At 41.1% G+C, this 27,851-nt stretch overlaps 3 protein-coding genes across 4 annotated transcripts; 1 reads left to right on the top strand and 2 right to left on the bottom strand.

The window, feature by feature from the left end:
- Positions 1 to 7,127: 7,127 nt before the first annotated feature.
- LOC146674902 (uncharacterized) lies at positions 7,128 to 10,141 on the top strand. The gene is made up of 3 exons (XM_085398928.1): positions 7,128 to 8,194; positions 8,288 to 8,388; positions 9,221 to 10,141. Exons 1-3 carry the CDS (start codon positions 7,669 to 7,671, stop codon positions 9,401 to 9,403), a joined length of 810 nt encoding a protein of 269 aa, XP_085255054.1. The 5' UTR covers positions 7,128 to 7,668; the 3' UTR covers positions 9,404 to 10,141.
- A 1,060-nt stretch (positions 10,142 to 11,201) lies between these two features.
- Positions 11,202 to 17,368, bottom strand: cirop (ciliated left-right organizer metallopeptidase). Of its 2 annotated transcripts, none has more exons than XM_085398912.1 (15): positions 16,802 to 17,368; positions 15,401 to 15,758; positions 14,972 to 15,065; positions 14,476 to 14,527; positions 14,245 to 14,394; positions 13,876 to 14,001; positions 13,679 to 13,769; positions 13,101 to 13,246; positions 12,844 to 13,027; positions 12,640 to 12,709; positions 12,453 to 12,549; positions 12,228 to 12,335; positions 11,947 to 12,075; positions 11,618 to 11,727; positions 11,202 to 11,539 (listed from the first exon to the last, which is right to left on the bottom strand). In XM_085398912.1, exons 2-15 carry the CDS (start codon positions 15,741 to 15,743, stop codon positions 11,347 to 11,349), a joined length of 1,893 nt encoding a protein of 630 aa, XP_085255038.1. In that variant the 5' UTR covers positions 15,744 to 15,758; positions 16,802 to 17,368; the 3' UTR covers positions 11,202 to 11,346. The 2 variants fall into 2 exon arrangements, 1 of the variants encoding a protein (XP_085255038.1); XR_014909659.1 differs by having other exon boundaries at positions 11,401 to 11,539; positions 11,618 to 11,689.
- A 929-nt stretch (positions 17,369 to 18,297) lies between these two features.
- Positions 18,298 to 25,026, bottom strand: lrp10 (low density lipoprotein receptor-related protein 10). Its single transcript, XM_085398900.1, has 10 exons — positions 24,980 to 25,026; positions 23,449 to 23,623; positions 23,245 to 23,277; positions 22,884 to 23,028; positions 22,342 to 22,535; positions 21,905 to 22,245; positions 21,386 to 21,810; positions 20,405 to 20,599; positions 19,708 to 19,837; positions 18,298 to 18,992 (listed from the first exon to the last, which is right to left on the bottom strand). Exons 2-10 carry the CDS (start codon positions 23,495 to 23,497, stop codon positions 18,333 to 18,335), a joined length of 2,172 nt encoding a protein of 723 aa, XP_085255026.1. The 5' UTR covers positions 23,498 to 23,623; positions 24,980 to 25,026; the 3' UTR covers positions 18,298 to 18,332.
- Between the last annotated feature and the right edge of the window lie 2,825 nt (positions 25,027 to 27,851).

Here is a 27,851-nt window from a genome sequence, read left to right as displayed (position 1 = left end):
AAACCTGTTAACTCTAATGTCTTATTCTTGCTATTAAACCTAGTACAAAAAAGAGCTGACAATTTGGTCCCGTTATAAGTGAAGCATTTAACACGACGAAGCAACCCATGGTTTATTGTTGTTGTTATATAGATATGTGTATATTATAGAGATGTATGGCCTGGACCAAAACTACCAGGCGCCCGACTTCCTGTCAAAGTCCTGCCCTGTTTATGGCAGTGCTTTGTGCATTTACTCATTATGCAGTCAAGTTGTAAAGGTGCTGTAGCAACATGAGTACGTATAATGGTAAATGTTTGGAATAATTATTAAAATACAATTACACACGGAACGAAAAACATCCTGACATCTCACTCCTCTGTTTTTCACCCTGTGCAAGCAATTTACTGAACTACTATTATTGTTTTTCCTTGTTTGTATAAGTCAAAACTTTTGTAACCCGAACAGAGACCAAACGGAAGCATTTGTTATGCCCCACAGGTAAGTGTTTGTGTTTCTGTGATCAGTTCTCTATAACTGTCTTTTCGTCATTTGTTACCATTGTGGCCTGAAGCGCTCAGCTTTATCATAAAGGTCACCTTTGTTTGGTTCTGAGTCCTGATCTACATTTGGTTCTGCTTTTTAAACTGATCTGGATTGGCAATATGTAGTGTTCAACACAAACATCAGTATTACATATATCATATTACAGCGTTTCAGTCAGTGTTTCAAATCATCTGTTTTTCTTCCATTGTGTTTACATTTAATCAATGTGACATTCAGTGTGCATTTGCACACATACATGTCAAAGCAAGACAAAAAATTCAGAATAAACGAGCTTCTGCTTTGTTTTGATATATCAACAGATAATAAAGTTAACCTTAAATTTATTTGCTGCCTTTGTTACTTTAAGAGTTACCTGCAGGCACTGGATGACGAAGGAGACGCTGACCCACTGGATTGGTGGAAGCTGCACCAGGCTAATTTCCCAGGGTGGCAAGCCTAGCCAGGAAATACCTTTGCATTCCTGGCACGAGTGCCCCCTCATAAAGGGCATTCAGCACCAGTGGTAACATAGTAACATGCCACCAATCTGCACTGAAGCCCGAGACTGTTGACAAACTTGTGTTCCTGGCGAACAACCTCTGATGTGCACACAAGGATCATAAACACTGATGTTTTGTTTGTATTTGTGCTACATATTGCAAGTTTGAAATTTGTTGTTCGATATTTAACAGACAAGAAACCTGTTAAACTTATAGGGTTTTCAAATATGTGCAGCTCTATTTTTGTGCAATATAAATAATTAATCAAGACAGCAGGAAGAATTGTAATGTTTATTTATTTACACTTTGCACTTTATTTTAAACAACTTAGAATTTTATGTTTTAGTGATATTTTACCTGCATTTTTTTATTCAAAAATGTTTGTGCATTTATTTTCATTTTTATTTGTTATTTAAGAATTTTGTTTTACTTTGTTTGGAAAAAGTTGAAAAGTTTTGTAATTTAAAAATTCTTCTTTAAGTTTTGCACAATAAATGTTCTCGAAATGGCATTCTGTACAGTTTTGAAGTGTGTTTATTATTCTGCAATGTATCTGGTATCCAAGTATGTTCAGTCATTTTGAGAAGAGATATAAGATAGATATATCACAATATATCGTTACCGCATGCTTCAAATTATAATGCGACATAGATTTTAGGCTATATCACCCAGCCCTAGGAGACGCCCCCTAGGACAGCAACATCAGCAACATCACCTGAAGTTGCTTTCATCTATCACTACGGCCATCTTCTTCTGTTTGTATACTATGTCCGGTTGATTAGCCATCACAATTTTGTCCGTCTGTATCTGGGAGTCCCACAGGATCTTAGCACCCTAGGGGGTGTCTCCTATGGGCTGGGCAATATAGCCTAAAATCCATATTGCGGTATAATTTGAAGCATAGATAGATAGATACATACATACATACATACATACATACATACATACATACATACATACATACATGAAATATTTATCGTTTAAACTTTCATGGCTGCAGAAAAATATTCAGTAACTTTGTGAGCGCTTGCTTATTTTCCAGCAAAGATCTGAAGTTGAACTTGTGGCCTTAAAGATTTAATTTAATAAGTTTATTAATAAGTTTATTGTGATGGTGGTCTTTTGTTTTGTTTTTTATGTTGCTCTTTGTTGTTTGCTTTCTCTTCTGTTTTTTTTCTCCATACAGGTGATCCAGATGTTTTGTTTGTTTTTCTTTCTTTCTTCCCCCCTTTCTCACCGTCTCTTCTCCCCTCTGGTTTTCTTTCTCTCCCCGTCTTTCTTTCATTCTTTCCCCCTGTCCTATCCCCCAGTCATGTCTGTCCCGTTTGTAGCAACCGAAAATAAAATAAATTCATAATTATAATAAAGGTCAATCAAATGGACCAATATGGCAAGGCCATGATGATCCACTTGGTAAAATAAATCCGCTTGGCATCTCTCTTGGCCTTAAGACAACAATTCTGATGGCTATAGATCCAAACGGGACACAAAAAAAAAGAAGAAAAAGATTTAATTTCAACTCTGTTGCGGTAGAAATTGTGACACCTTGTGGACAAATACTAATAGTGCAGGTTAGTGCTTTACAAATGCTTTACACATGTAATTCTATTAGCATTGCATTCCATATAAATGTTAAAAATAATATCTGAGTGTGTGCTGGTTATTACAATAATTGTTTATATTCATCATTTCTATAAACATATTATATCTTAACAGTATTTCTCTTGTCCTGTCATTTTCGCATAACATTTAAATTTACTGTAAGGGATTAAAGAGCAGCGGGGAATACGTTTCATCACAATAGATGTCTGTCTGAAAGTGCTGTAACTAAGTTTAAAGATGTAAATCTTGAAAATCATGAAAATCTTAGAAATATGGTAGATTCTTACTCTGGATGTCATGGCCTCCAGTAAATGGTAAATGGCCTGTATTTGTATAGCGCTTTTACTCCCCCCAAAGCGCTTTACACACCCAGTCATCCACCTATTCACACACTAGAGGAGGCAGCTACAGTTGTAGCCACAGCTGCTCTGGGGCAGACTGACAGAAGCGAGGCTGCCATATCGCGCCATCGGCCAACACCAGTAGACGGTAGGTGAAGTGTCTTGCACATAGACCGAGACTGTCCGAGTCGGGGCTCGAACCGGCAACCTTCCGATTACAAGGCGAACTCCCAACTCTTGAGCCACGATCGCCCACTGCCCTCCATTAATAAACTCACCTTCATAATTTGGAGTAACGCATCTCTCTCTCTTTGACAGTGGCCCCCACTCCTGTGAAGGTTTCTCCCTGCCATTGCAGTGACCAGAGTGACCCCTGTGCTAAATCAGCTTTTGCTTAATAGAAAGAAACTGTTTTGGGGTCCTCTTTTGCACATGATTTAGTAATCAAAATCATGATCTGAATTCATTGCAGAGCCAAATATGTTTGCTTTTCCAAGTCAAGCTTTATAAACACTACATGTTCTTTGCATTTTTTTTCTTTTATTCAGTCATTCTTTGATATTATTATTATTCATGATTATGCATGTTATATAGCAATGCAAGAGGAGACAGAAGCACTACAAGAGAAATGGAGATTGTAAAAAGGACAAAGGGTAAGAATAAAAGTCAGAGCACAAGTAGAAAGACACAACGAATTACCAACTGCTGTACCTACAAGAGTAAAATCCAAGTAAACCACCTGAGTGAAACAAAAATGGACACACAAACCAACAATTGCATGTGTGTGTCCATCCCAGCCTCCTTTTCATATTGTCTTTTCCATGTATTGATTTGAAGACACCATTAGGATGACAGACAGTACCACAGTTTATTTAAATGTGTTCTGAATACAAACCTTTTATTGCATTATTTCATATACAATAAATAAAATAAAACATTTTTATCACTGAAATTATCTCATTTGCTGGGGTACATTTCAGATCTATTTATCTTCCAATATAGTTCAGTGTTTAATATTATTTATTTTGTATTTCCTCAGACTGATATTCCTTTAGGAGGTGTGAATAACAACCACCTTGATTGTCCTGCCTCATACTCTTGAAAAAACCTGATACTGTTACCCCATTATTAGTGTACAAATCTTTAACTATGTGTAAGTAATGTAAATACATTGTAATTTCAAAGAAAATTCCAATTAATTTGAGTGGAATTACACTCTTAGTCAAGGGCCATATCATAAAGTGTTTCCAAACTTTATCTTTATCTTTGCTCTCAGGCTCTAATATTGTGAACCAAACCATATTCTACAGACTACGCTTTAAAAAGACAAACTGTAATTAATTCATGCACCTTAAGGAGGTGTTTTCCTGCTGACGTGGGTGAAAGTTGGTGATGAGATTACAGACTGACATGTTTTAATCCTTTCACAACAAGTGCTTTTGACTCTTTTCTCCTCTCTCTGTTGATATTTGTTTGTACTTGTCATAGAACACAAAGTATTACAGCAAATACACAAAACCAAACAGTGAGAATAACCATCACAGTCCAATTCTTAACGTTTTCATTTTTAATCACTATGTGGGGAATATACATCACAAATCATTCGTCAGTGGTACGATTAATGCTGCATCCACTTTTTGCACTGATTTTTGACATAAACTGATATTTTATCTCGTTACTCAAAAAGTTATTCAGAAAGATCAGCAATCGTCTGTCTTCTGATTCTACTTGACTGATAAACATGGCATTTTTATTTTAAAAAAAAAACAAACAAACATATTTACCACTTTATATGTCCCCAAAGTGTTATTCTACTTCTACATCTACATGGTGGTCTTTCTAAAAGATATCAGCCTGTTTCAAACATGACTGGCATTTTTCTTGAAAATGTGTCAATTTTACACCAGATGTCCTTTTTAAAGTTTCATGAAAAGTCAACAGGAAAATTTATAGCCATACCAAAGACCTTATGGGAGACAGTTTGGCCAAAAGGTGGTGCCCTGCATCTACTTGACTCTTACCTACTATATTAAAACCTATTAGAGACACATTGCACCACACATAACATTTATTCATTGTGTTGCTGGGGCCAAACCTGTGGAACATCTGGACCAATAGCAAGTGGCACACAGACTAGAGAGCATTGTGCTGCCAAATCACTGAATCTGTGGAGTAACAAAGAGAATAGCATTACCAAGAGAGGGAACCTTTAGGCTCAGGTTTCACAACAGTGCCAGAGCAGCATGTGCAGTACATTACATGATGATGATGATGATGATGATGATGATGATGATGATAAATGCCAGAGCCAAGTGGAGCTTTTTTGAGAGCATTTATGTTCTCATAACAACTCTTGATGTTTTGCTGATATTACATATTTGATATTTTCCAGGTGACTTCCAACAGCCAAAACAAAGTTCATATCATGTACAGAGAACAATGAAAAAGAAAAAAATGTATATTTGCACGGACTAAAAATATGCACAAAAATAAAAAGGGGCTGAAAATGGCATGCCTACTATGAACTTATTCTTTGCATTGTTTTCAATTTCACACCTGAACTCTGCAAATTAAAAAAAAAATTCCTGCTTTTAAAAGGTTTTGAGTGTTCAGAGATAAAATGGTATACAACAAAGATGAATATTTCAATTAAAAGTTGTGACAACATAATGTCCTTTTACTTTTCAATAAAGTTTCAGTCCCCTCCATGAATCGCTACCTTATCGTGTTGGAGAGGTTTGTGTGTCCCAGGGAACCCAGGGGGTTTGTTGTCAGGGAGCTAGACCCCAAGGTAGGGGTCTCCCATGGCAAATTGGTCCTGCACTAGGGACCAGACAGGAAAGGGGGGTTGCACTGAATCATAGTTGTTATTAACCTCTGTCTCTCTTCCACAGCATGTCTTTTGTCCTGACTTCCTTCTCTCACCCCAACCGGTCGCAGCAGATAAGTCTGGTTCTGATGGAGTTTTTTTTCCTGTTAAAAGGGAGTTTTCCTTCCCACTGTCATCAAAGTGCTTCCTCATAGGGGGTCATGTGATCGTTGGGTTTTTCTGTAAAGAGCCTTGAGGCAACTATTGTTGTGATTTGGCGCTATATAAATAAAACTGAATTGAATTGAATTTAGTTAGGCCATGGGAGGGGCTCGGAGCAGCTACTCCTCCACATTAAAAGGAGCCAGTTAAGGTGTTCTGGGCAGGTCCCACCGGGAGGAGGCCCTGGGATAGACCCAGGATACGCTGGAGAGATTATATCTCTTGGCTGGCCTAGGAGCACCTTGGTGTTCCCCCAGAAATTACCAGTAACAGGCATGATCTAAATAAGTGGTGTGTTTTTAACACAAGGAAGTCCTATTTAATTACACAGCATCAGTACTGCCTCCTGCATGCATGTCAAACAACATGTGTCAGATAGAATAATTTATATTTATTTATTAAAACACTTTATAACCAGAAATTGCTTAAAAAGTACAAGATTCACTGCCACTAGGTTGTTCTGGTTAAAAATAGCACCTCAAAAAAAAAATCAATTTGGCTAAAGACCGGCCACGTGGGGAGGCAACCCACAGGGAGGAGTGCCCAAGGGGTGCCACCAGTTACACACCCGTGACGTCGCACTGCAACCTAAATGGTGCTTTATAGTTGTATCCCGGTGTTTACACTCACAATGCTTAAGAGGGAACCTCACCAAACGTGTCTACTCACCACAGCCAAATAATTTTCTGGGGAAATTAATCCGATCTGCAACGCAAATGTTATCGTCGCCATCTACGACAGAAATGAGTCCCAAACACTTAAATCCTCTGATTAGACAACTAGGGGAGGGGTGAATCTTCATGCTGCGTTCACAGACACCACGCAGAAAAAGAAGATCTACAAAAGCAAGCTGTCCTCAAACAAAATGCAGACATGTAAATGTAGTTCATAAAAACAGACAGAGCTCCAGTCTAATGAGATGCATCTTATTCAGTGTATAATGTTTATGTTCACCATTTCCCCCTGTCAAAAAAAATAATAATATGTCGAATTATTATATGCACTATATGTTTTTATAGTGTGCTAAATAAAAAAGGTCAGCAGTTAAGACTTCCGGATATATTTTTTACAAATAGGTCACTCTGACACATTATTATTATGTATTGTTATATATCATTATTATGGCACATGTCAGAGTGTCACAGTAAAGATTAATAAGCCTAAATAACCAGAGTCCAGTTTTTATCTTCTTGTTCTTCGTGGTCTCGTCTTCATCGTCTCCTCAGCAGCAGGAGTAGCACTGTGTGGATGATGGACGTGTTTGATCCCATAACAGCAACATCCGCCCTGAACACCACCCGGATGTCACCAGCTGAGCAGAAGCAGAGAGCAAAGCTTATAACGGTAAACACAGAGGAAAGTTACAGAATCTGGTCGGTTTGAGTGGAAACAGCATCAGCACAGAGATTGATGATTGATTCGTCTGACTGCAGGGCCGATCGATATACTGTACTTTATTATATTTTTATTATTGAAATGTGTTAACGCCAAAGAAATTTCTCAGAAAGGCGAAAGTTGCACATCTTTGACTCTTCACAGATTCTGTTCTTCAGTTTACAGTGACGCTCTTCATCAGTGTGGACTTCCCTCTGACATTCACCTTCACAGACGGACCCACCTGTGCTCCAGGTGTATTCTCCGCCCACAGGTCCTCCTCCTGTTACCTGGAATGTCGCGCCTCACTTTGGCACACAGTCTTGTGCAACCGGAGAGTTACAGCCCCGTAACTGAAAATCACGTGATTTTAGTAAATGAAACCAGTAACCTGTGTGTCCATTGCCGCTCACCTGTGGAGATAAACGTGGCAAAGATGGGCAACAGCGAGACAAAGAAAAGAACGACCGCAGACTACACAGGACCCCAGAGCAACCAAGCGAGAGTTAAAAGGAGCTTAACTTTAAATCCTCAGAAGAGAAAACAGTCCGTCCGACTGAAAAACCGCCCTGCTAGTATAGATGGAAGCACCGGGCTTTGGGATGGTTTTGATCCCTCAAGGCGCAGATACTTGGAAACTGACCTGGACCTTTACCACGAACTGCAGAACCATCTGGAAAATGCACGGCGGAGGATGAGAGATAAGGGCAAAAAAGACGTTTCTGGAGGTCTGGACGCCAATTTGGTGACTGGAGAGGAGAAATGTTACGACCCAAACGACACCACCCTTACATTTGTTGAAGGAGACGATGATATGGACTGTAAGTAGTCAAAGAACCAAATAAATACTTTCAGATTTGACAGCATGGGCTTCAAGGATTTTTATAAGTTAAGTCTTCCTTTTTGTCTCATAGTTGAGGGCAGAGATTATAAATCTCTGAGAGCCCGGATGTCCTGCGGTCATTCTGTCACCCCCATGTCTCTCACCAGCTGGTGTCACCAGTTGTTGGACCAGGTACCACATGTTTATTATTAATCAGATTCTGAAGTATTAGTTCTCCATCGTCTCTCATTGTCCTTCTTGCACATTTATCTTCCCAACTTTCCACATAAATTATGAAATTTATTTTACATAATTTAAAATCTATTTCTAAATCATTTCTAAATCTATTATAAACTCATTGGCCAATTTGTTAAGTACACCTTGTTAGACTTGCTTTTGCCTTCAGAGGTTTTGAAGGCAAAGTTTAAAAGAATATAATTCGACACGGTGGAAACATTCCTTGGATGTTTTGGTCTATATTGACTCAACAGCATCACACAGTTGCTGCAGATCCCGTGATGGGAATCTTCCATTCCACCACATCCCAAAGTACTGCATTGAATTGAGATCTGGTGGCTGGTTGCAAAATGGGCAAGAAAATAGCCCACGTGAATTGTGGCCTCAGTTTCCAATTCATAGCTGGCAGGTGTGGTCTTCTGCTGCCTATGTGCTTCAGGGTTCAGTGTGTGGTGCACTCAGAGATGCTCTTCTGCATAACTTGGTTGTAACAAGGGTTGTTGCCTTCCTATAAACATAACAAAGTTTGGCCATTCCCCTCTAACCTCTGACATCACCAAGATATTTTCTGATGCTCACTGGATATTTTCTTTTTTAATATTCTCTGTAAACTCTAGAGTTGGTCAGCAGTAGATCAGTCCGTTTGGCACCAAAACCCATGCCACTTTCAAAATCAATTAAATTAAATTTCTTTCTCGTTCCGATGTTCAGTTTGAACCTCGGCAGCTTCTTTTGACCATGTCAACATGCTCAGATGCAATTAACTGATTTCTTTTTGATCCCTCAGGGTGAGAGCCGATTTGTGTGCGGCCAGCCTGACTGCAATGCTGAGTGGTCACATGAAGAGGTCTGTAAAATGGCTCTTCTGACTCCTGCAGAAATCAAATACTTTGAAAAAAAGATGCTCAGCAGCACTGTCATGAATTACCTGGAGGTCAGTGATGTATCAGCAAGCCGCGGGAAATCGTGAACACAACATCGGCGTCAGGGATGTGAGGAATGTGGGATCCTGGCTGTGCCTCAGCCTAAGCCCATTCAAAAAGGGGCTTACTGGTGGTGCATGATGGCACTAAGAGTAAAAACATTTCCTGTCCTCGCTGCAGGGTGGAGCTCTGTTTTGCGTGCCTGAGGCTCACTGCAGACCGTGCTTCACCTTCTAATGCTTGTTCACTGGTGTAGCTCGAGGACAACCCTTTAAAGCAGGCTGTGTGGGCTTCAACATTTAATGGTTTGATTTTGTGATTTCAAGAAATGAAACACGTTTTGTACTTTTCTATTATTTAAAAATATCTTTTGGATGCTGTTTTTCTCATTTAAATGGGATAAGATAGATCGACTCTTATTAGCCGCTGACAGTATTTGAAAAAGGCTTGAAAACTGGTTAGAGACTGGAACCAGCTGCGTTTCCAGTCCACTGTGACTTTTTTATATTTTCTCTCTGATGACCTCACTCTGACGCTGCTCTCCTCTCTGATCTAGCCACAAATAAAGAGATGGTATTTATTAATTATAACAACAACACAACATTTTTTTTGCTATTTTTTAAAGCAGTGAGAGAAGAAGTTAGAATAAACATTTGTGGTAATTTAGCAAAAACTAATTTTTACTAATAAAGAATATTGGTTGTTAAACTAGACCTCGTGTTCAACACAACCTGCTTGTGTCTCGTTTTCGATATCCCTGTGTGTCTGAAAGCATAAATACATGTATGAAGACAGTATGGACATGTGTTTGACAGTTTCTGATTAGCCTGTGAAAGAGGACATCACTGCTTTCAGTTTTGTGACACAACATTAACCTGGGAAATCACTGCGTCCACCTTCTGGTAAACATAAAGATTGGGATAAAGGGCTGCTTCAGAAATTGTCTTTGGTTCATTCAAATGTTTAAGCATTATTTATTTTCCTTTACTTGTTTGATACATATTATGCTGAAGCATTTTTTCTTTAATTGTTTGTCTTTAACAACTTCAGGCATGTGCATCACTGTGCAAAAGTCTTGAACCACCATAATTTTTGCTCTCAGCTTCTGTTGGTGTGAGCCAAACTATATTCTACAGGCTGAGATTTAAAAAGCACAAGTTTAATTCAATCATGTTCGTGTTGGGTCACAGCACTAGGAAGCAGCAGCTTTCTGCCAAACTGGTTTCAAAGTATCTGTCAGTTTGCCAGCAGGTGTTTGTTCTGTCACGTCCCTTCGTGACGAATGACTACAAAGAACCTCGAGGTGGGAAAACAGGCTGACTTTGTGTCCTGTAAGTCTCGGCAAGTCTGGGCACGCGTTTTTCCAAGGAATGTCATGACATTCATATCTACATTTGCATCTTGTGGAAATAATATGGTAATAATATGCTCACTTACAATAACAATCACAGGTCATTTTTCATCTGTGTCACTCCTGTGAGATGACAAAACTGTTCTAGAGGAAGTGTTTTAAAGGAAATTGCTCGTTCGATTCTGCTGTATCAGCAGTAAGACTCTAAATTACTGAACCTAAATGTTCAAAAGTGAAGATGAGGATAGTTTGGAGGTTTAATCAGTGCAAAAAATCTAAATACAGTTAAAAATTGACAATTTGTTACCATATATTTGATTATTTTACTGTTTACCCTCATCCTCTATGAATTTACATTGTATTTAATGCCATAAACAAGTGTAGGTTAGAGAAATGTCCATGACAGGGAAATGATTTTGATAGACGAAACTAACATTTAGTCGTCAAAATCACATTTGACAAAAATAAAAACTGATTTATGGAAGTATAAATCCAGCTTCTCCTGCTGATAGAGAACTCCACAGCGAGACAATCAAAGGTAGAAAATAAAAACACCCCAGGAAATAAAAGTAAAAGCAGTTTTTTAATTTACTTTAAAATTTATAATTTAGTCTTTGCCCATTCCTAAGAACAGGCTTTCTACAGATGACCCTGCTGGTCAGGGGCCACCATGCGTGTTCTGAACATACATGAGCGACATTTCCAGCAGGACACCATCAGTGCAGCCAGCAGACACGCAGCAGCAGTGAAGCACAGCGCTGTGGATACAGGTGGGTCTGTGGGTGGTCTGAGGGGAGACCAGGTCCCATCATGGGCTGAGGTAGAAATCTCACTACACAGACAAAGAGAAGTTAAAATGAAGTATATGTTGCTTTAACGGACGCCGGGGCATGTTTGAAGTTGTACTCACCACCTGATGCATGCAGGAAGTGTCCTGACATCATCTAAGGGAGGAGTCACATCAGGGTACAGACATAACCTCCTGTCAGGGCAGAAAACTGCACCATTGTATCCTTTAATCTGATGCAAAAATAAATCATTTTTATATATGAGATGTTGACTGTATTATCCATTAGGATGTTTTTATACTAAGATGCTCTTAATCATATAAATGTGGTAATAATAGAAACATCTGTATAAATGAAACTGTTTATATGCACAAAAACTGCAAGTTTTAACTCTGAATTAATGCTCATCCAAAAACATATAACACTGTAATAAGCCATTATGTTATTATACCTGAATGTTGCCCCCTGCTGGACAGTCCACCCACTCAGAGCCAAACACCTGGATCTGATACCTGTTCGGTCCGGTACACCTGTGCCTATAACACCGGCCCTCCACAGAGCTGCTGACCTGACTCTGGTTCTGAAAGACAGACGAGAAGTTACAAAGGATTCAAAAGAAAGGGTGAAGAGAATACAGGGGAGGACCACACACACACACACACACACACACACACACACACACACACACACACACACACACACACACACACACACACACACACACACACACACCTGTGTGCTGAGGCTGGAGAGAAAGCATCTGCTGTCAAAGCCGAAACTCTCCCCGCTCAGCTCATCTTCAGCTGTCCACCTGCTGCTTTCTTTTTTCCAGCATTCACTCTGAAGTGCGAGATTCAAAACGTGTACTAAAGATAAATACATAATAATAATAATAATAATAATAATGTCCTCTCATCTTCAGTGTTTAGTGTGAATGCACGAAGATACTCAGCTTACTCCATTCTGCAGGGGTTTATACACTCGACAGCCCTCCAGGTATTGGTCAGTCTGGCACTCCCCCTTGTGGAGATGAAGAAAATGACATCCACGTCCACTGAGAAGTACAAATAACACAAACATTTAGGACAAAGTGACAGAATTTCTGTATGAAAATATATGTTAACACTAAATTACTTTAATTTACCTTCCAGTGCAGAAGAAGGATGAGGAGTTATCTTGGCAGGTTGACAGGGAGCCAAACATGGCTCCTTCACCTATTAATAAGTCATAAAAAAAATTTATTATTTAAAAAGTATGATCACAGAGTGTCTATGTTCAGCTTTTGTTAAGTCTCCTGTTATGATGATGCAGTTTTCAGTGCATTTTCTTCATATTTCAGTTTCCTTACCGTCTCCCCAGACCAGACTCTGAGCCCGGCTCAGGTCGACGGTGTACCACCCCGTGTCCTGTAATGCAGCTAAGGTCACTGGGTCGATCCGAACTGTGCTAGGATCCCCGAGCACTGCCGACATAATGGAGCCCTGCAGGACCCGGGACTCCCAGTGTGAGGACACCCTGCCTGGAGCTGCTTCCTGAGGGGTGAAAGCACCGTTAGGTTTCCTTTTTAGTTTGTTAAAGTTTTCTGCACTTGAAGCTGTGCAGTACCAGGTTCTCCAGTGGTCCTCCCAGCTCCGGATCGCTGGACACCAGGTGCTTCTGCAGGGCTGAAATGACGGACGGGGTGTAAATCCTCATGTGGCCGGATCCGTCTGAGTGACTCGCTTTGCCTCGAGGAGAACAATCAGCACCCACTGCAGGATCCAGCAAAGAAAACGCTGATAAAGAACCACCTTCTGACCAAAGCATGTGATCTTTAATGAAGGTCAGACTCAATACACTAACTTATTATAATGAAAAAAATGTTTTCTACATTTTAATCAGATTTGAGTGTTCTTCTTTGTGTGTTACCACTTAATATTTGCATTTTTAATTCCCAATTTTTGTTCTTCGTCCACACTTTGCACAGTTTCAAAGTAAAGTAAACAAACTTTTGAAGACACCAGCCCATGTGTGGAAGGATGAATGCTTATATAATCTCAATCGTCGTTAGATTTTATTATAATAACCTCACTCACACACATTAAGAAAAATGAATTTTTACACAGTTATTACACACTCACTAATGTTTGTTAAATTACAGTTAAAAAAAAGGATAAAGTGGTGTAAATGATGTGTTTAAAAACCTTGGGAAGAGGAGGAGGAGTAACAGTCTCTCCAGGTGCTGAAGAGATCCTTAGAAAATCCAAGTGCATGGAACAATTCATGAATGACAGTCTGGAGAACAGAAGAGTATAATCTGTCATCATGATCCATCCTTCTCTGTTAAAACAGCCACAGAAACCTCACTTTTCACATCATGTATCCATAAAAGTAATCGTACCTGTACTGTAGTCTGGTGGCTGTATGTGGCTCCTGTCAGCCGGTCCCTGCAGATGACCACCACCCCAGCTACAGGTCGCCCGTGACTGTCCGTCTGGCAGTGAACAGCGTAGGCCAACACACTGGGCTGAGGAACAAGAAGATACACTGAGGAAGAGGTGAAAGCTACGGGGGCGAAGTTTAATTTAGACGCTTTAAAAAAAAATTTCTTATAAGAAAGTGGAGAAATATATGATCAAATAGAGCAACAATTTACTGCTGTTTTCAATCATGAATAGAAACTTAATGAAGAAATTTCAAAATGTTTTAGAACTGCTGGGATTTGAGTGGTTTTATATCAAAGATTTTTCTGTTATCTGTAGGTTTGCACCTCTGCTCTGCACTTGTCTGTGTCCTGTACATGGAGGTAAAGCAGGAAGTCGGTATCAGGGACTCCAGCACCTTCAGGTCTGAGAACAGTCCTTTTGTGTGAATCGGCCTCGGGGTAAATATCACATCCAGCCAGGTGGTCGTCTGGGATCTACTGATGTTGATACTGTATTATTCAGAAGCAGCAGTCTAGTACATGCTGTGTGTGGCAGCAAAAACATTTGATACTCACGGTCGCATCCAGGCAAGTTTCACTTCCGTAGTTTTTGTTGGCTCTACCACACCTGGAGTGAGAGCATTCATTAACTTTGAAACATGGTGTGTTAGCTGGAAGCAGCTAACAGAAGGTTAGCAACAACACTCAAATGATACTCAGCTTTTATTAAAAAGTCGTCTGGATATTTTCTCTTTTCTGGATAATTATCTGTAAACTCTGGTTTTGTGGTTTGTGGGAAAATATAGAAATATTTAGATAAGCTGCCTGACACCAACAACCTGCCACCTTCAAAGTCACTTAAATCACCTTTCCTCCTCGTTCTGATACTCAGTTAAATTTCAAGAGTGCCTTTTACCCATGTGTACATGTCTAACTGCATGTCATATGATTGGCTGGTTGGATTTTTGTGTTGTATGTAAAATAAGAATATAGGGGAAAAATCATTTTAACGACTCAAATCTTGCCAGAGATGTTTGTTTGAGGGACTGGAGCTACACTCGTCTGTACTTACCTGTTGTAGTTGATAGTACTTGAATCCCTCCAGAGAAACTTGCAGTATTTGTTGATGTCTCTGCTGAGCAGTAAAGGGCCCGGCACTCTGTTCACTGTTAAAATGTCAGCAGTTTATGAGTGTGTGTGTGTGTGTGTGTGTGTGTGTGTGTGTGTGTGTGTGTGTGTGTGTGTGTGTTTTCAGATCCAAGATTTACTATATTGTTACTGAGCACTACCTCAAAGACACAATGCAGAATGAAATTATGCTGCACAAGCTCACATAAATACATAAAAACGTCAGTGTTATAAAGTCAGTGTTACTTATTTAAAAAACACAATTATTCAGTTATCGCACAAGAGAATGTTGATTGCATTAAAATTTCTTTGTTGTCAGACTTGTGGAGTGTAATAATCTACAGCACACCAGCCGTTTCTGTTCAGCAGTCACCTGACAGTAAAGAAGACACCACTCTCACAGCTTCTTCCACCGCTGCCTCCAGCCTTCCTTTCTCAGCCTCTGATAGGCTGTCGCTCTCTCTCGGAATCCAGGTCCGGATCCTCATTGGCTGTGGTGAGGTAGGAGTAGGTGAGCCAGATTTTCCCAGGATGCTCCTCTGCTCCTCTGACCTTCTGAGCCTGAGCTCCTTGGGTGGGCTGTCTGTAGCGCTGACCACTCTGACCTGAAGCTCATCAAAGATGCACCTCTGCAGGGCTCCTGGGAGCTCCACTACGACCACCATTACCACCAGCACAATCCCCACCCAGAGGTTCAAGGATGGAGGGGAAGCCATAGTTATGGTGGAAACCTATTTCAGGGTAACAGTGAGGAAGAGGAGATGATGTAATGTTTCAGATGGCCGCTGAGGATCCCAAAATATGGTCGTGAATTTATTTGATTTTATTTATTTCTGTCTTTGTGTCATGTATTTGTACAGATTATAAAAAAGGATCAATAGTATTATTCTGACAATTTGGGGTTAAGCGTAACATCATTAACTCCAGCTCCTCCTCTGTCTCCAAACCATCATAGCAAATCTTGCTGCCATGTTGCAAACAGAACAGTTAAAATAATAAAGTAACTGTAAACACTGAGTTCTTCTGTCTGCAGCTTTGAGCTTTCTTAGGTCAGTAATGACCAATCAGAGGTCCACAGAAGCAGCTACATGGATAGATTCACTCAAACTATTTAAATAATAGTAAATTACATTTTACAACTTTCAGAGTCTCTAGAGAACAAGTTTGGGCTGGCACGATTAACTAAAATAAATACTTCATCAGTAGAAATAGTTAAAACAAACAAATCAAGGTTTTGAGGTTTCAGCTCACTAAAAGCTGGCTAATAGCTGCAACTGTTTAATAAACATACTGAATAGAAAGTGGTTACTAAATGAAGTGAAAAGCTGTTAAAGAAGAAAGTAGTGGATGGAAATCATAATGAACAGCTATGGATAAGCAAGTTTGCTAAGCACAAACACTAAGCAGCAAACAGGAAGCAGTCCAGATCCTGTTTGATGCTGGTTCAAGTTTAAACATGAAAGGCAGTGATGAAGAAAGAGTGCATGAGTCAATCTGACAGAAAGGTTGGGAAACCTCATCATGAATAATCTGAAGTAAGGAAGGTTTTTCCTCGAACAGGTGTGTAACTGGACTGTGTGGTGCAGGGTTTTGTAGAGTGTGAGGTCTGTTAAACAGGAATGTAATGCAGAGCGTTTAGATCTTGCTTTCTTTAGATGTAAAGGAGATTGAGTCATCATTGAGTCGCCAAAACAGAGGTTATCGCGTTGAAACTTGCACGTGGGGTGCTGTGTAGAAAACCGCTTCAATAATTAAATGGAGTCAGTATTATTACCTGGTAGACGGCTGCGACCTCAGTCCATCTGTGAAGTTTCAGAGCTCTAAAGTAAAAGCATTTTCCTTTTATCCTCAAAACCAGAGCAATGAGCACAACTTCTGCATTCCCACCAAGAACAGCTCTCTCCTTCTCTCTGTGGGGAGTCTGTGTGAATTACCACAGATCCTTTGAATACAGAGCACAAAGAAACACCTCTGACATGTCTCACTGAGGTGTCAGGTGGCACCCCCACAGCCGATATCCCCAAAAAGAAAACACAAAAAATATAAAACTAAAAGTGCAAATCGTTTAATCTCAGCCATATTTTTTTACTTATATACAGTGAAGTTGACCCAAATAAAATCCCCCCCCCCCCCCATTTACCTGTAAATTTAAAACTGTCCCTCCCCAAAAAATACATTCAACAAAGCAAAACAGGAACAATTTAAGGAAAGAGAGACAAAACCTGCTAAAAGAAAAAAAAAAAAAGACCACAAAACTCGTAATAATAATAATATTAATATTACAAATGGCACACCACAAGTCTGCTGAGTCGAAATGTGACCGAATGCTGTTGAGTCTCGTCAGATGTGAGGTTCTTTTGTGAATTTGGAGGCCCCCCCTCGACCCTTTTTATCACTAGGGTGCCTCATCTTCCTGTGCACACCTACACACGTCATAAAATCAGGCACCAAAGAGATTGTCTTTTGATACGTTTGCTTTTTGTTTTTTTGAAGGTTACATTCATTCACCGGGGGAAGAAGTATTTAAACACGCAGTAATGTTGGAATCGATGTGCACTAGAACGAGGGTATCCAAAAAGTTATTGCCAGCTTGAAGAGTACACATGCAGTTTTTTTTAATCCATTTTGGAGTGAAGTCACCATGACGACGTGAGGAAAAAGTGACCCTCATTGTGTGCGTGTGTGTTTCTGCATGCAGTGTGTGTTCAGGAATTCTCAACATCCTTGAGGTCTCTGCAGGAGGCTCCTTAAAGGCACTTAAAAAGGGGGGATTTGTTTCGTGATATATCATGAGACTGGGTGCAAGTGAAGACACTCCTCATGTGCAATCACACTCCGCTGTCTACGCGAGACTAAAACGCAGTTGCATTCACACAGTCGCAGTCACACAAACACAACAAATTCTATTATAAGAGCTATAATCATTCAACCTGACAGTAGCCTGCCTCAGTATCTGGATAGGGAAGATTCTTCTGTGCAAAAAAATAAAAGTTCACCTTCTACGTGCAGCCCAGCGTTCAGTAAGTGCTCACGCATAATACTCATCTGCGCTTCTTCATCGGCCGTGCCGTTCGTCTGCATTTTCTTAAGGAAGTCTTTTTTTCTTTCTTTAAAAATACTCTATTCATATATGTCAGCAACGCAAAGCGATTTAAAAAAAAAAAAAAAAAAAGGCACCAGACTGGCACAGAGAGGAAGAGTCCCACCACCGGCCGCCCCTGTGTTTCAGTTCAAACGAATGTGGAAAGACTGGTGGGAGGTAAAGTAAGAGGGAGGGGGTGGGAAGGGGTGGGTGAGGAAGTCGTTCAGGTGAGCATGGGCACGTCGTCTTCTGAAGTGTTGTCCTCCGAGAGGGGGATGAGCAGCACATCGTCGTCTGATGAAGAGGAGGAGGAGGAGAAGGAAGGCGAGGCAGAGAGGGGCACGTAGTTGGTGGAAGAGGGCGAGGCTCTGAAGCGGGAGATGCTCAAGCCTATCGTGTGGAAGATGGAGGCCAGAGATGGGCTACTGGGAGGCACGGCAACAGGGGGAGTGTGGGGGGCGTCCACAGGTGGAGCTGGGGGTGCGTAGGGAGGGGGAGGGGGGAAGGCGACAGGAGGAGCTGAAGGCAGCGCCAGTAAAGGAGGCGGAGCTTCCAGCTGGTGCTGCGCTGGCTGTGCCAACAAGCCGAGTTTCTGGGCCACCGGCTGGTTGACCGCCTCCACGGCTGATGGGGAGCTCGCGGGCGTGGAGCGAGCTGCTTCTTGGCCTGATGTAGCGCTGTCTGACTGCTGCTGTTGCTGCGCCTGCTGCTGGTTGGAGCTTGACGACTGAGTCTGCCTGGATGCGGATCTGGGGATCAGACCCCACCTTCTCATGCGGCGAACAGCCCGGCGGATAAATCGGGGCCTACGTCTGCGGTGTGGGGAGCTGGCGGCATCCTGGCGAAGCAGCTGCAGGATTCCTCTCAGAGAAAGAGTCGAGGTCTGACAAAGAAACACAGAGCAGATTGTTTCAACTACCTTCAGCAGCTCGTGTTCAACATCCTAAAATCATTATTAAAAATCATTAAACCTGCTGAATTTATTTACGCGACACTAATCAAAGTTTGAGCTTAGTGTAGGCGGCTTCAGCTAATCCCATCAGGCAGAGCCAGCCACTTTATCCCTCCGCCTCCACTGCCTCAGCTGTCTCACCAAGGAGTAAACTCAGAGTAAACTTGCACAGTAACAGCACATTAGCCTCATCTTAACACTCCTACAACTTCAGCCCACATCCAGCTGGGGATCAATAAGGCTGCTATAGATGAGCTTTAAGACAGAGAGCACTACTACACATTAGAGTGTGTGGTTTAATGTAGTAACAGCTATCGGCTTTTCTGCGTTTAATTACATTTATTAAAGCCCTTAAATCAAAAAGCCTTCAATAAGATGTTGATTTGTAGGTTTTAACACATTAATTAAAATTGAAGTTAGTTAATCAGTTTTTCCTGCTGAAATTTCAACACTTGGGTTTTTTAAAAAACGCCTCTAAATGCCTTAAATGTATATTGTAACTCTGCAGGACAGGCTGCAGTCAATCACATGGGTTCTTTAAACAAATGAGCATGATCTAAAGTCCTGACAGGATCCTGGATTGATGAAATCCTGACAGGTGCGTCCATGCGGGCAGTTAAAAATCTCTGGCGCTCTGCTCTCTCACCTCATTGGGGTTTTCTATGGGGAAGTCCTCGACTGGGGGGATGATGCCCTGTGCGATCAGCTGACCGTAAGAAGGCGGGGCCTGCTGCTGGATGAGCTCCGCCTCGTGGCGGTTGATTGGCGCAAACATGCTGTGAGAGGATAGAGGCTCTTTTAGATGCAGTCACACACATTGCAAACTTGCAAGGCACATTTTGTTTTTGTTTTGAAGCATCACGCAGATCCACATAAAGTATACAAATATAAAGTCTAGAAATAGATTTGACTCTAAGAGGTACTATTAAAGGTTAAAAAAAAGGTAAGCTTTTAATACACTGCAGGTTATTGGTTCCTGTTGTTGTACATAACTCAAGCATTTAGCTGACAACAACAACGAACAGGCTGTTTTTTTGTTTTTGTGTGGAGTGTACTGTCAGTGTCGTAGGAGGCTGTGCTATCCATCTGAGAGTTACTGTCTGGCAGTTCTGGCAGCAATTAAAGCCAGAAGTTAGGAAAACAATGTCTGCATCTCCTGACTCATCATCTGAGATTATCAGCACAATATATGAGTCAGTCTTTTCTTCTTTAAAAGTGGCAAGAAAGACTCATTATGCTTCATCAACGGAACGAAAATAAACTAAAGCAGCTACTTTGTAGAGCAGAAGAGCTTCGGCTGCAAACCTCAAACAAAAACGCAGCAGAACCATTCAAAGACTTACCTGTACTCCCTCGTCCTGAGCGAGTACAGCTTACAGGTACAGCCCATGGCAATGACCAGAAGTAGTCCGCAGACCAGGCTGCCCACCGTTGCCGCGGTGATGACCTTGCGGGGCAAGATTACCGTGCAGTTGAGCTCGTCTGTGCCGTCCTTGCAGTCCACCTGGCCGTCGCAGCGCCAGCTCTCATACACGCACCTGCAGAGGGAACAAAGAGCCGTTTGTTACCAGAGCAGGCTGGAAGAAAATGAGTGGCAGGTTCAGTTTCACAGAAAACATCAGACGCCGCCTGAATTAAGACTCACAATAAAACCACAACGCTGTAAACAAGGAGAAGTGAAACAGGCTGAGTTAAAAGGATCCCTACGCTTAAGCTCAAAACTTTCCCATACACACTTTGTGCTTTTGTTACAGAGCGAGCTGCATTTAGAAAAAGGACGTTGGCCTATTTTAAGACACTGTGGCTTTTGATAAAACATGCAAACAATGGCAACTAGTTAACATTGCACTATTGCAGAACTACACAATAAATAGCAATAGCATCATCAAAAATAATCACAATAATGTAAAACCATAATAAACAGCTGTATATAAATATAACCTGTATCAATGCTTTTTGGAGGAATGCAGAATCTCTACTGTCAACATTGCATATTTATTTCCTCATACGTAACTCTGTGCCTGTCACACACTGCTGCAGGATGGGTGATATTTCTACAGAAAAACAGCAGAACCACAAAAACCACAGCAAAGCCAATTTAAACTCTAAGATGGTCATATGTCACATACAGACACGCCCGAGCCTGAAACTCCACAAACCTGAATGGTTATGAAACAAAGCAAAACAAAAACAGCAGCACCCGTTTCCACGGTGAGTAAAATAAGCATGTACAGGGTGAGAACGCCCTCTGACACAAACCCTAGTGCACCCCCTTACTCCTTTTATGTTGTGTGTGGAGCTGTGTGACACAGGTGCACACTGACCTGTCGCTGTCACAATGAAAGGTCCCCGGCTGACACACGGTGCAATCCCTCTCGTCGCTGCCATCAGCGCAGTTCAGCTGGTAGTTGCATCTCTCCGTCAGCGAGTAGCACTGCGGTTTGCTGGTCGCTGTCGTCCTCTGTCCTGCCATTCCACAGGGAAAGTGATTCGGACTGCAGTTCCTGCAGCCCTCCTCGTCCTTTCCGGTCTCGGGACAGTCCCACTTCCCATCGCAGTGTTGCTCCTGTGTAAAACAACCTCCTGCCGCTCCCCCGCAACGACCTTCCCACGGAGGGCAGTAGCCCTTAACATGAAACGTGGCGTTAAAGTTGGAGTTCTCTGTGCCAAGAACTCTTTTATACACCACTGACATCACGCCGGTGTTGGATTCAACTTGGACCGATTTGGAATTGGAGGAGCTGGTAATCTGTGAAAATGCAGAAGGGTTTTCAAAAAAAATAAAAATAAATAAAAAGAGAAAAACATTTGCCAGTAATGAATGTTTGGGTTGGGAAACTCACGATTTTAATAATGTCTCCTTTGCCTTCCTCTCTGTTGTAGATAGTGAGTCGGTCCCCAAAAGCTAGCGTCAGCTTTTGCAGTTCCAGACTCAGCGGCCTGGAGTCCTCAGGATCCAAAGTCCAAACACAGGACTGACTTTGACCCTGACAAGCTGGAGGGGAGAAGGTCCCATAAAAGGTCTGAAGAAGCCCTCCACAAGGACAGTCACAACCCAGTTCGTCGTTGTCATCAGATTCTTCATCAAGACACTCCACCTGCCCATTACAGCGCCAGGAGTGGGGAAGGCAGCGACCCCCGTAGCATTTAAAAGATGTTTCTGGGCAATCGCCTTCATATGGATCTGTACAAAGGGAGGAAGATAAAAGGAACATTTAGATAATAATTGGGGGGAAAAAAGAGCTGGAACTGCAAGCAGGCACATGTCAGGACGTCATACCTCTGGCATAGTTCAACAGAAATGATGACACAGGGAACATATGAGGGAGGAAGTGGTGCATCACTGTAATATTTCCCCCTGGGAGCTCGATTGGCTGCGGCAACTTAGAGCCACACAGGATGATTGGATCACCTCCAGCTGACGAGTTTATAGACACCCATTCTTTCTTACAGCGGACAGAAAACTGAGAGAAGCTGTGGAAAGATTTGTAATAAGAGAAAGTTTGTATCAGTGAACAGAACCCACAGTTTCTCAATCGCAGACACTGAATCTCAAAAACTTTTTGTTTTTGTCTTTATCTCCATATCTGGGTCATTCATTACTTCATAAACGATAACAGAAAATGATCAGGCAATATTAAGCATTTATATACTTTTAATAAAGCAAAAACAATCAATGCATTGCACAACTGGTATATTTACTCTGTTAATAATTATCCCAGGTCACCTGATTTGCGGTAAAATAATTGGGAGTCAATTATTTAACGTCTTCGAGCTTTTAAAGCGTCATCTCCTTTACGTGCCACCTTTGAGCATCCGTACCTGAGAACGATCGGCTCATCTTCTGGACCCGTGATGATCCAGCCGTCGGACATTGAGCCGAAGCAGAAGGACCAGCTGTGGTAAACAGAACTCCTGATCACTCCCACCTTATCGTCCACCACCTGAAGGGAGCGCCCACAGTGGGCTGTGATAAACACAAGAAAGTAGAGTTAATAAAAGCAGTTCCTGGTTTGGCGAATAAATTAAGTGTTGTTGTTGTTTGATGTTGAACCTGTCAGGTGTGAAGAAAATGTAAATGTAAACGTCACTAAACCATGAATGGTGTTGTTTATTATCTGTGGGTTTGAGGCATATTCATTTTCATAACATGATGAAACATGCAATGACTGGTTTTCCTTACATGAGCTGAGAGCAGGCTCAAAACGGCTCCATGCTGCAGAGGAAATAAGCAAAAAGAGAACAGAGAATGTGCTTTATTATCGCCACTCACACAGACTGTAAATGCTGTATGACACGAAAAGTTCAAACATGACCTTTGGTTGATAAACATTTAAAGCAGCCACCTAAGAGAGATACACAAACAGCCAAAAACTCACTCACTCACCTGTTATGCAGAAAACCAGGAGGGCAGGGAAGCTGTAACTGATTTTCATTGTGGTAACGTTTCTTTTTTTAATGTTTAAAAATGTTTTTTAATAAAAAGTTAAGAGGGGGGGGGGCGTAAAAAAGAAATATTAGAGAAGTGCCATGGCAGGAGGTCTTGTTCAAGAAGACTTCGCCTGTAGAGAAAAAGAAAAGATGAGTGAGACACATCTTTGATCTGGGTGAACGACTATCAAAGTTTGTCTGGACGACAAATGAGAAACACAAAAACATCTGAGCCAACACTGGCTATTTTAATTTGTTTATTATCCATCGTAGTCATCATAAAATAGCCATTTCCGCAATCAAATCCACAATAACTGCTTCTCTGAAACAATCAGCTGTTGGCAGCAGTTATAATGAGTAAGATTTTAAATTAAGGAGTAACGTTTAGATGCTCCATTGTTCATTAGGCGTTTGATGTGTTTTCATGCCGGAGCAACTTCCTCATGCAACCCCCTTCCCCAAAGGGGATTTGTATCTCTTCCTAGCATCAAACCGGCAATCGTTCCCTTGTTAGGTGCAGGTGTAAACCACTAGAGCATGTGTTTAAGAGTAACTTAAACTATACTGTGAGTAATGCATGCTGTAGATATAGCAGAATATAGTCATATGTAAGCTGACGGTGGAGCAGAATTAAGTGTCATCCCTGAACTGAGTTTATAACTAGTAATAAACTGGGCGTCCATCACTTCTTATCTTCATATAAGGATTATAACATTTTTAATTATATAGTAATATTACACATACTACATTTTATAAAGTTCATTATTTATATTGAAAATGCTTTAAAACTACCTTAGATCCTTTGTTACAAGGTACTTTTAAGATAACCACAATTACAAAAAGGACAGCAGCGGAAAAATGCCTCTGCGTTATGCAACACACACACAAGCACCAGCATGTATTAATACACACGAAAATAATCAGTTACTGAGGAAGTATCAAGGCAGGAAAACTCAGCAAAGGCCCCTTGAACACAGATGTTATTTTGATCTTTATTTACACACAGTCAGTTGTAACACCCGACACACACACAGCGATTTCCTCCCTGTAATCTTCTCAACAATGACGCCAGAAACGCTCCCATTTCCGAGAAAAAAAAAACCCCGTGAAAACTAACACTTTCCTCCCTGTTTCTTCTTCCCACTAAGATAAAACCATACCGAGATCGAGTTCTGCTTGATTAAAGTCATATTTATGTCCATACGTGTTAAGATTTCGACCACAGATTAGGTAACGCCACAGTTTCGGTTTGGAGAAAGGAGCAGCTGCTCTCCTTTACAGCTTTAACAGCTAGTTCCCAGCCTAGCTAAAGGCTAACGCCAAATCTCACTGCTCGCGTCGTTTGAAGGGCATTTTTCAAACCGCGACACCCCCATAAAAGCTCTGTGAGGACAACACGAACGACTTAAACACACAAACCAACTAAAATATATAGTCCAGAAGCAGAAATAACACAAGTAATTCATAAAAAAGTACAGAGCCCTTACCATGTCGGTCGGCCTTTCTTGTTGACAAGTTCGAAGCTACTTCCGTATATCACAACTCGTGACGTAGGGCAAGGAAGGCGGAGCTTGTCATGCTAAAACCGGAGCCGCCGAATGGAGCTGCAGGTTTACTACAGCTTTAATCCTCATTCATAAAAATGTGTTTCTCTGTATATATATATAATTTTAAATATCAAGCGGTTATGCTGAATTTAAAACAAACTCATAGTGTTTTTTAATATAGCAAATTAACGCGTGTCTACAAACTACATTTGCTGATTGGACACGGTCTTAAAAGGTGAAATGTGCATTTGTTAACACAAGGTGTCAGTATCAGCTGTCACAAATATCAGACACCAGGTTTAATTCATAAAAATGGAGTCTGATTTGAATGAACTTTATTCTGCTGTCAAACTTCACCAGTGATGCTAGAAGAAACAGGGAAGTGAGAAAAGTTTATTTATACAATACAGAATAAAGTACAATTATTAAAATAGGATGAATAGATAAAACTAAATAAAGGCAAGCCTGAACAAGTGGGTCTTAAGTTCCTTTTTAAAGGTATCAACATGAGTCTGTCCATGAGTCTTATGTCCAGTGGAAGCGTGTTTCACAACTGAATTTAAATGAAAGGAGAAAGAAAGTTGATTGATTGAGTAATTAAGATAAGATAAGATAAGATAAGATAAGATAAAATAAGATGAGATAAGATAAGATCTCATCCCTGCACTCCAGAAGACCTCGTTCTCCATAGCAGATACTGCCTGCTCTGACCTTTCCTGTAGATGACCTTTGAGTTGTTAGTCCAGTCCAGTTTATCAGTCAGGTGAAAACCCAGATATGTATATCAGTCCAAGATCTCAATGTCCATTCTCTGGATGTTTGCTGGTGTATGTGGAAGATGTCTGCAGCTGTAGAAGTCCACCACCAGCTCCTTGGTTTTCCCATTATTGATCTGGAAGAGGTTCTGTTGGTGCTAGTCAACAAAGTCCTCGGTCTGTTTTCTGTACTAACTGCAGTCCCCATCAGTGATGAGGCCAACAACTGCTGAGTTATCAGAAAACTTTTTTAGAAAGCATTCGGCAGAGTTGTAGAAGTCTGTGGTGTTTATGGTGAATAGAAATGAAAATATGATTTGGCACAAATGAAGTCCATTTGTGCCAAATCATATCCGATCAAAGAAAACCCGAATGACGTGTCTCCCTGCAGATGTTAGATTTTAGGCCTGTGAGGTCTAAGTCATCATCAGGAGTGACCATGAGCAATCATAACATGTCATTTTGTTTATTTAAGTTGTTGTCCCAAGATCTGGCAATCAGACAGTGAAGAAAACAGAAATCGGAATATTTACTTTCCCCCAAAAAAACAGTCTGGTTAGGAGCTCGTGTCAGGGTTGTCACCAATGATGGTTTAGACCTCACATGGTTAACTTGTGCGTGCGTGCGTGCGTGTGTGCGTGCACGTGTACGTGTGTGTGTGTGTGTGTGTGTGTGTGTGTGTGTGTGTGTGTGTGTGTGTGTGTGTGTGTGTGTGTGTGTGTGTGTGGGAGTTAAACACACCTTCTCTTGCAGGGGGGGTTACTTTCTCCTGCCTTTCCAGCATACCTGGAGATAATGAACTCACTTATCGGTAAGAGCTGTCTGCTATTTAAGACTGAGGAGATCTTTCAGTCGATGCCTGATAGTTGAACTGGAAACAGTGAAGTGAAGTTGGCTCCTTCTTCAGTACTTTTCACACGCTCTGGTTTTTGTCTTCTCCTCACCTGTATCTCATTTCTGCACAGGGATCCCAGCTGTGTCTGCATGAGTTACTGAGAGTTTTCCTCTGATGGATTCATCTGTGGGCTTGTTCGCACTAGAGTCCTGGACCCACCAACTTACTTTCCTTCTATTGTCAGTCTTGTTATTTGCTTCACTGAAAATAAACACACTGTCTTTAATCCCTCAGAGTCCTGTTCTTTTTCTTCACTCCACTCAACTGACTCACTTCACTCTATTTTAACTTTTTAACTTTTAACTCTGCTGTTGCACGGCTGCAGTGATTTCCAATCTTCTCTAAAGCATAACAGTTTATGCGTAGAGCATAAGCTTGACAACTTCATTCACAGCACTGAGCTAGTTTAAAATTTTCTTGCATCAAGTTTGAAACATTGTTTTGCACACTTTCACCCACAGCTGGAGATTTAATGAGGACACAGGGCCCCAAACAACATACAGGACACATGCATTCATCACGCTCAACAAAATCATAAACTGGCAATTTTGTTTTAAACAGTCTTTTTAAGTATTGTGAATTATGAGATCATACAACCACTGCTGTGAAACTAAAACCCCACAGCACACAAGCCCACTCTCAGTGAGTAGAAGCACAGCATTTTCTCCTCTTGTCTGGCACAGAGGAGCACAAAGAAAAAAGGAGGAGGTCCAATATTAAGACTTTTTTTTCTCTCTCCTCAAAATGTTTGGAAACTATGCAAGTTATGAGAGGGAGAAAAAAAAAGTCTTGCTCCCAGTCCTTCTAACTTATCTGAAGGAAATGTTGCCTGACTATCTTGCCTTCAGTCACACTCAGTAACAGTCTAAATGTAAAGGAGACCTTAAAATCATTGCATGTGTAGCCTTTTTTTGTTTTTTACCTGTTTTGAACTTGCAGGGACTTTTAGGTGGAAATCTTAATCAGCTAAATGTTAATGGGTGAGGCATGCGCATTTAAACACAACGTGAAACGTGGCCTAACTCTTCTTAAACCCAGACCGTCATGCTGTCCTTGTGTTCACTCGGGACACTGACAGACATTTCTGCACATGTTAACTTCAGCCGGTGCCCAAATCTTCAGCTTCCAAATACAGAAATTAACATTTCTGCTTCATACTGAT

The sequence above is a fragment of the Rhamphochromis longiceps genome, linkage group LG3 (assembly GCF_057381845.1).
Source record: "Rhamphochromis longiceps isolate RC_006_pf linkage group LG3, R_longiceps_female_GT1.1, whole genome shotgun sequence".
NCBI classification, from domain to species: Eukaryota; Metazoa; Chordata; class Actinopteri; order Cichliformes; family Cichlidae; genus Rhamphochromis; species Rhamphochromis longiceps.
The sequence above is the reverse complement of the archived record's forward strand: the minus strand, read 5'-3'. Positions and strand labels throughout refer to the sequence as shown.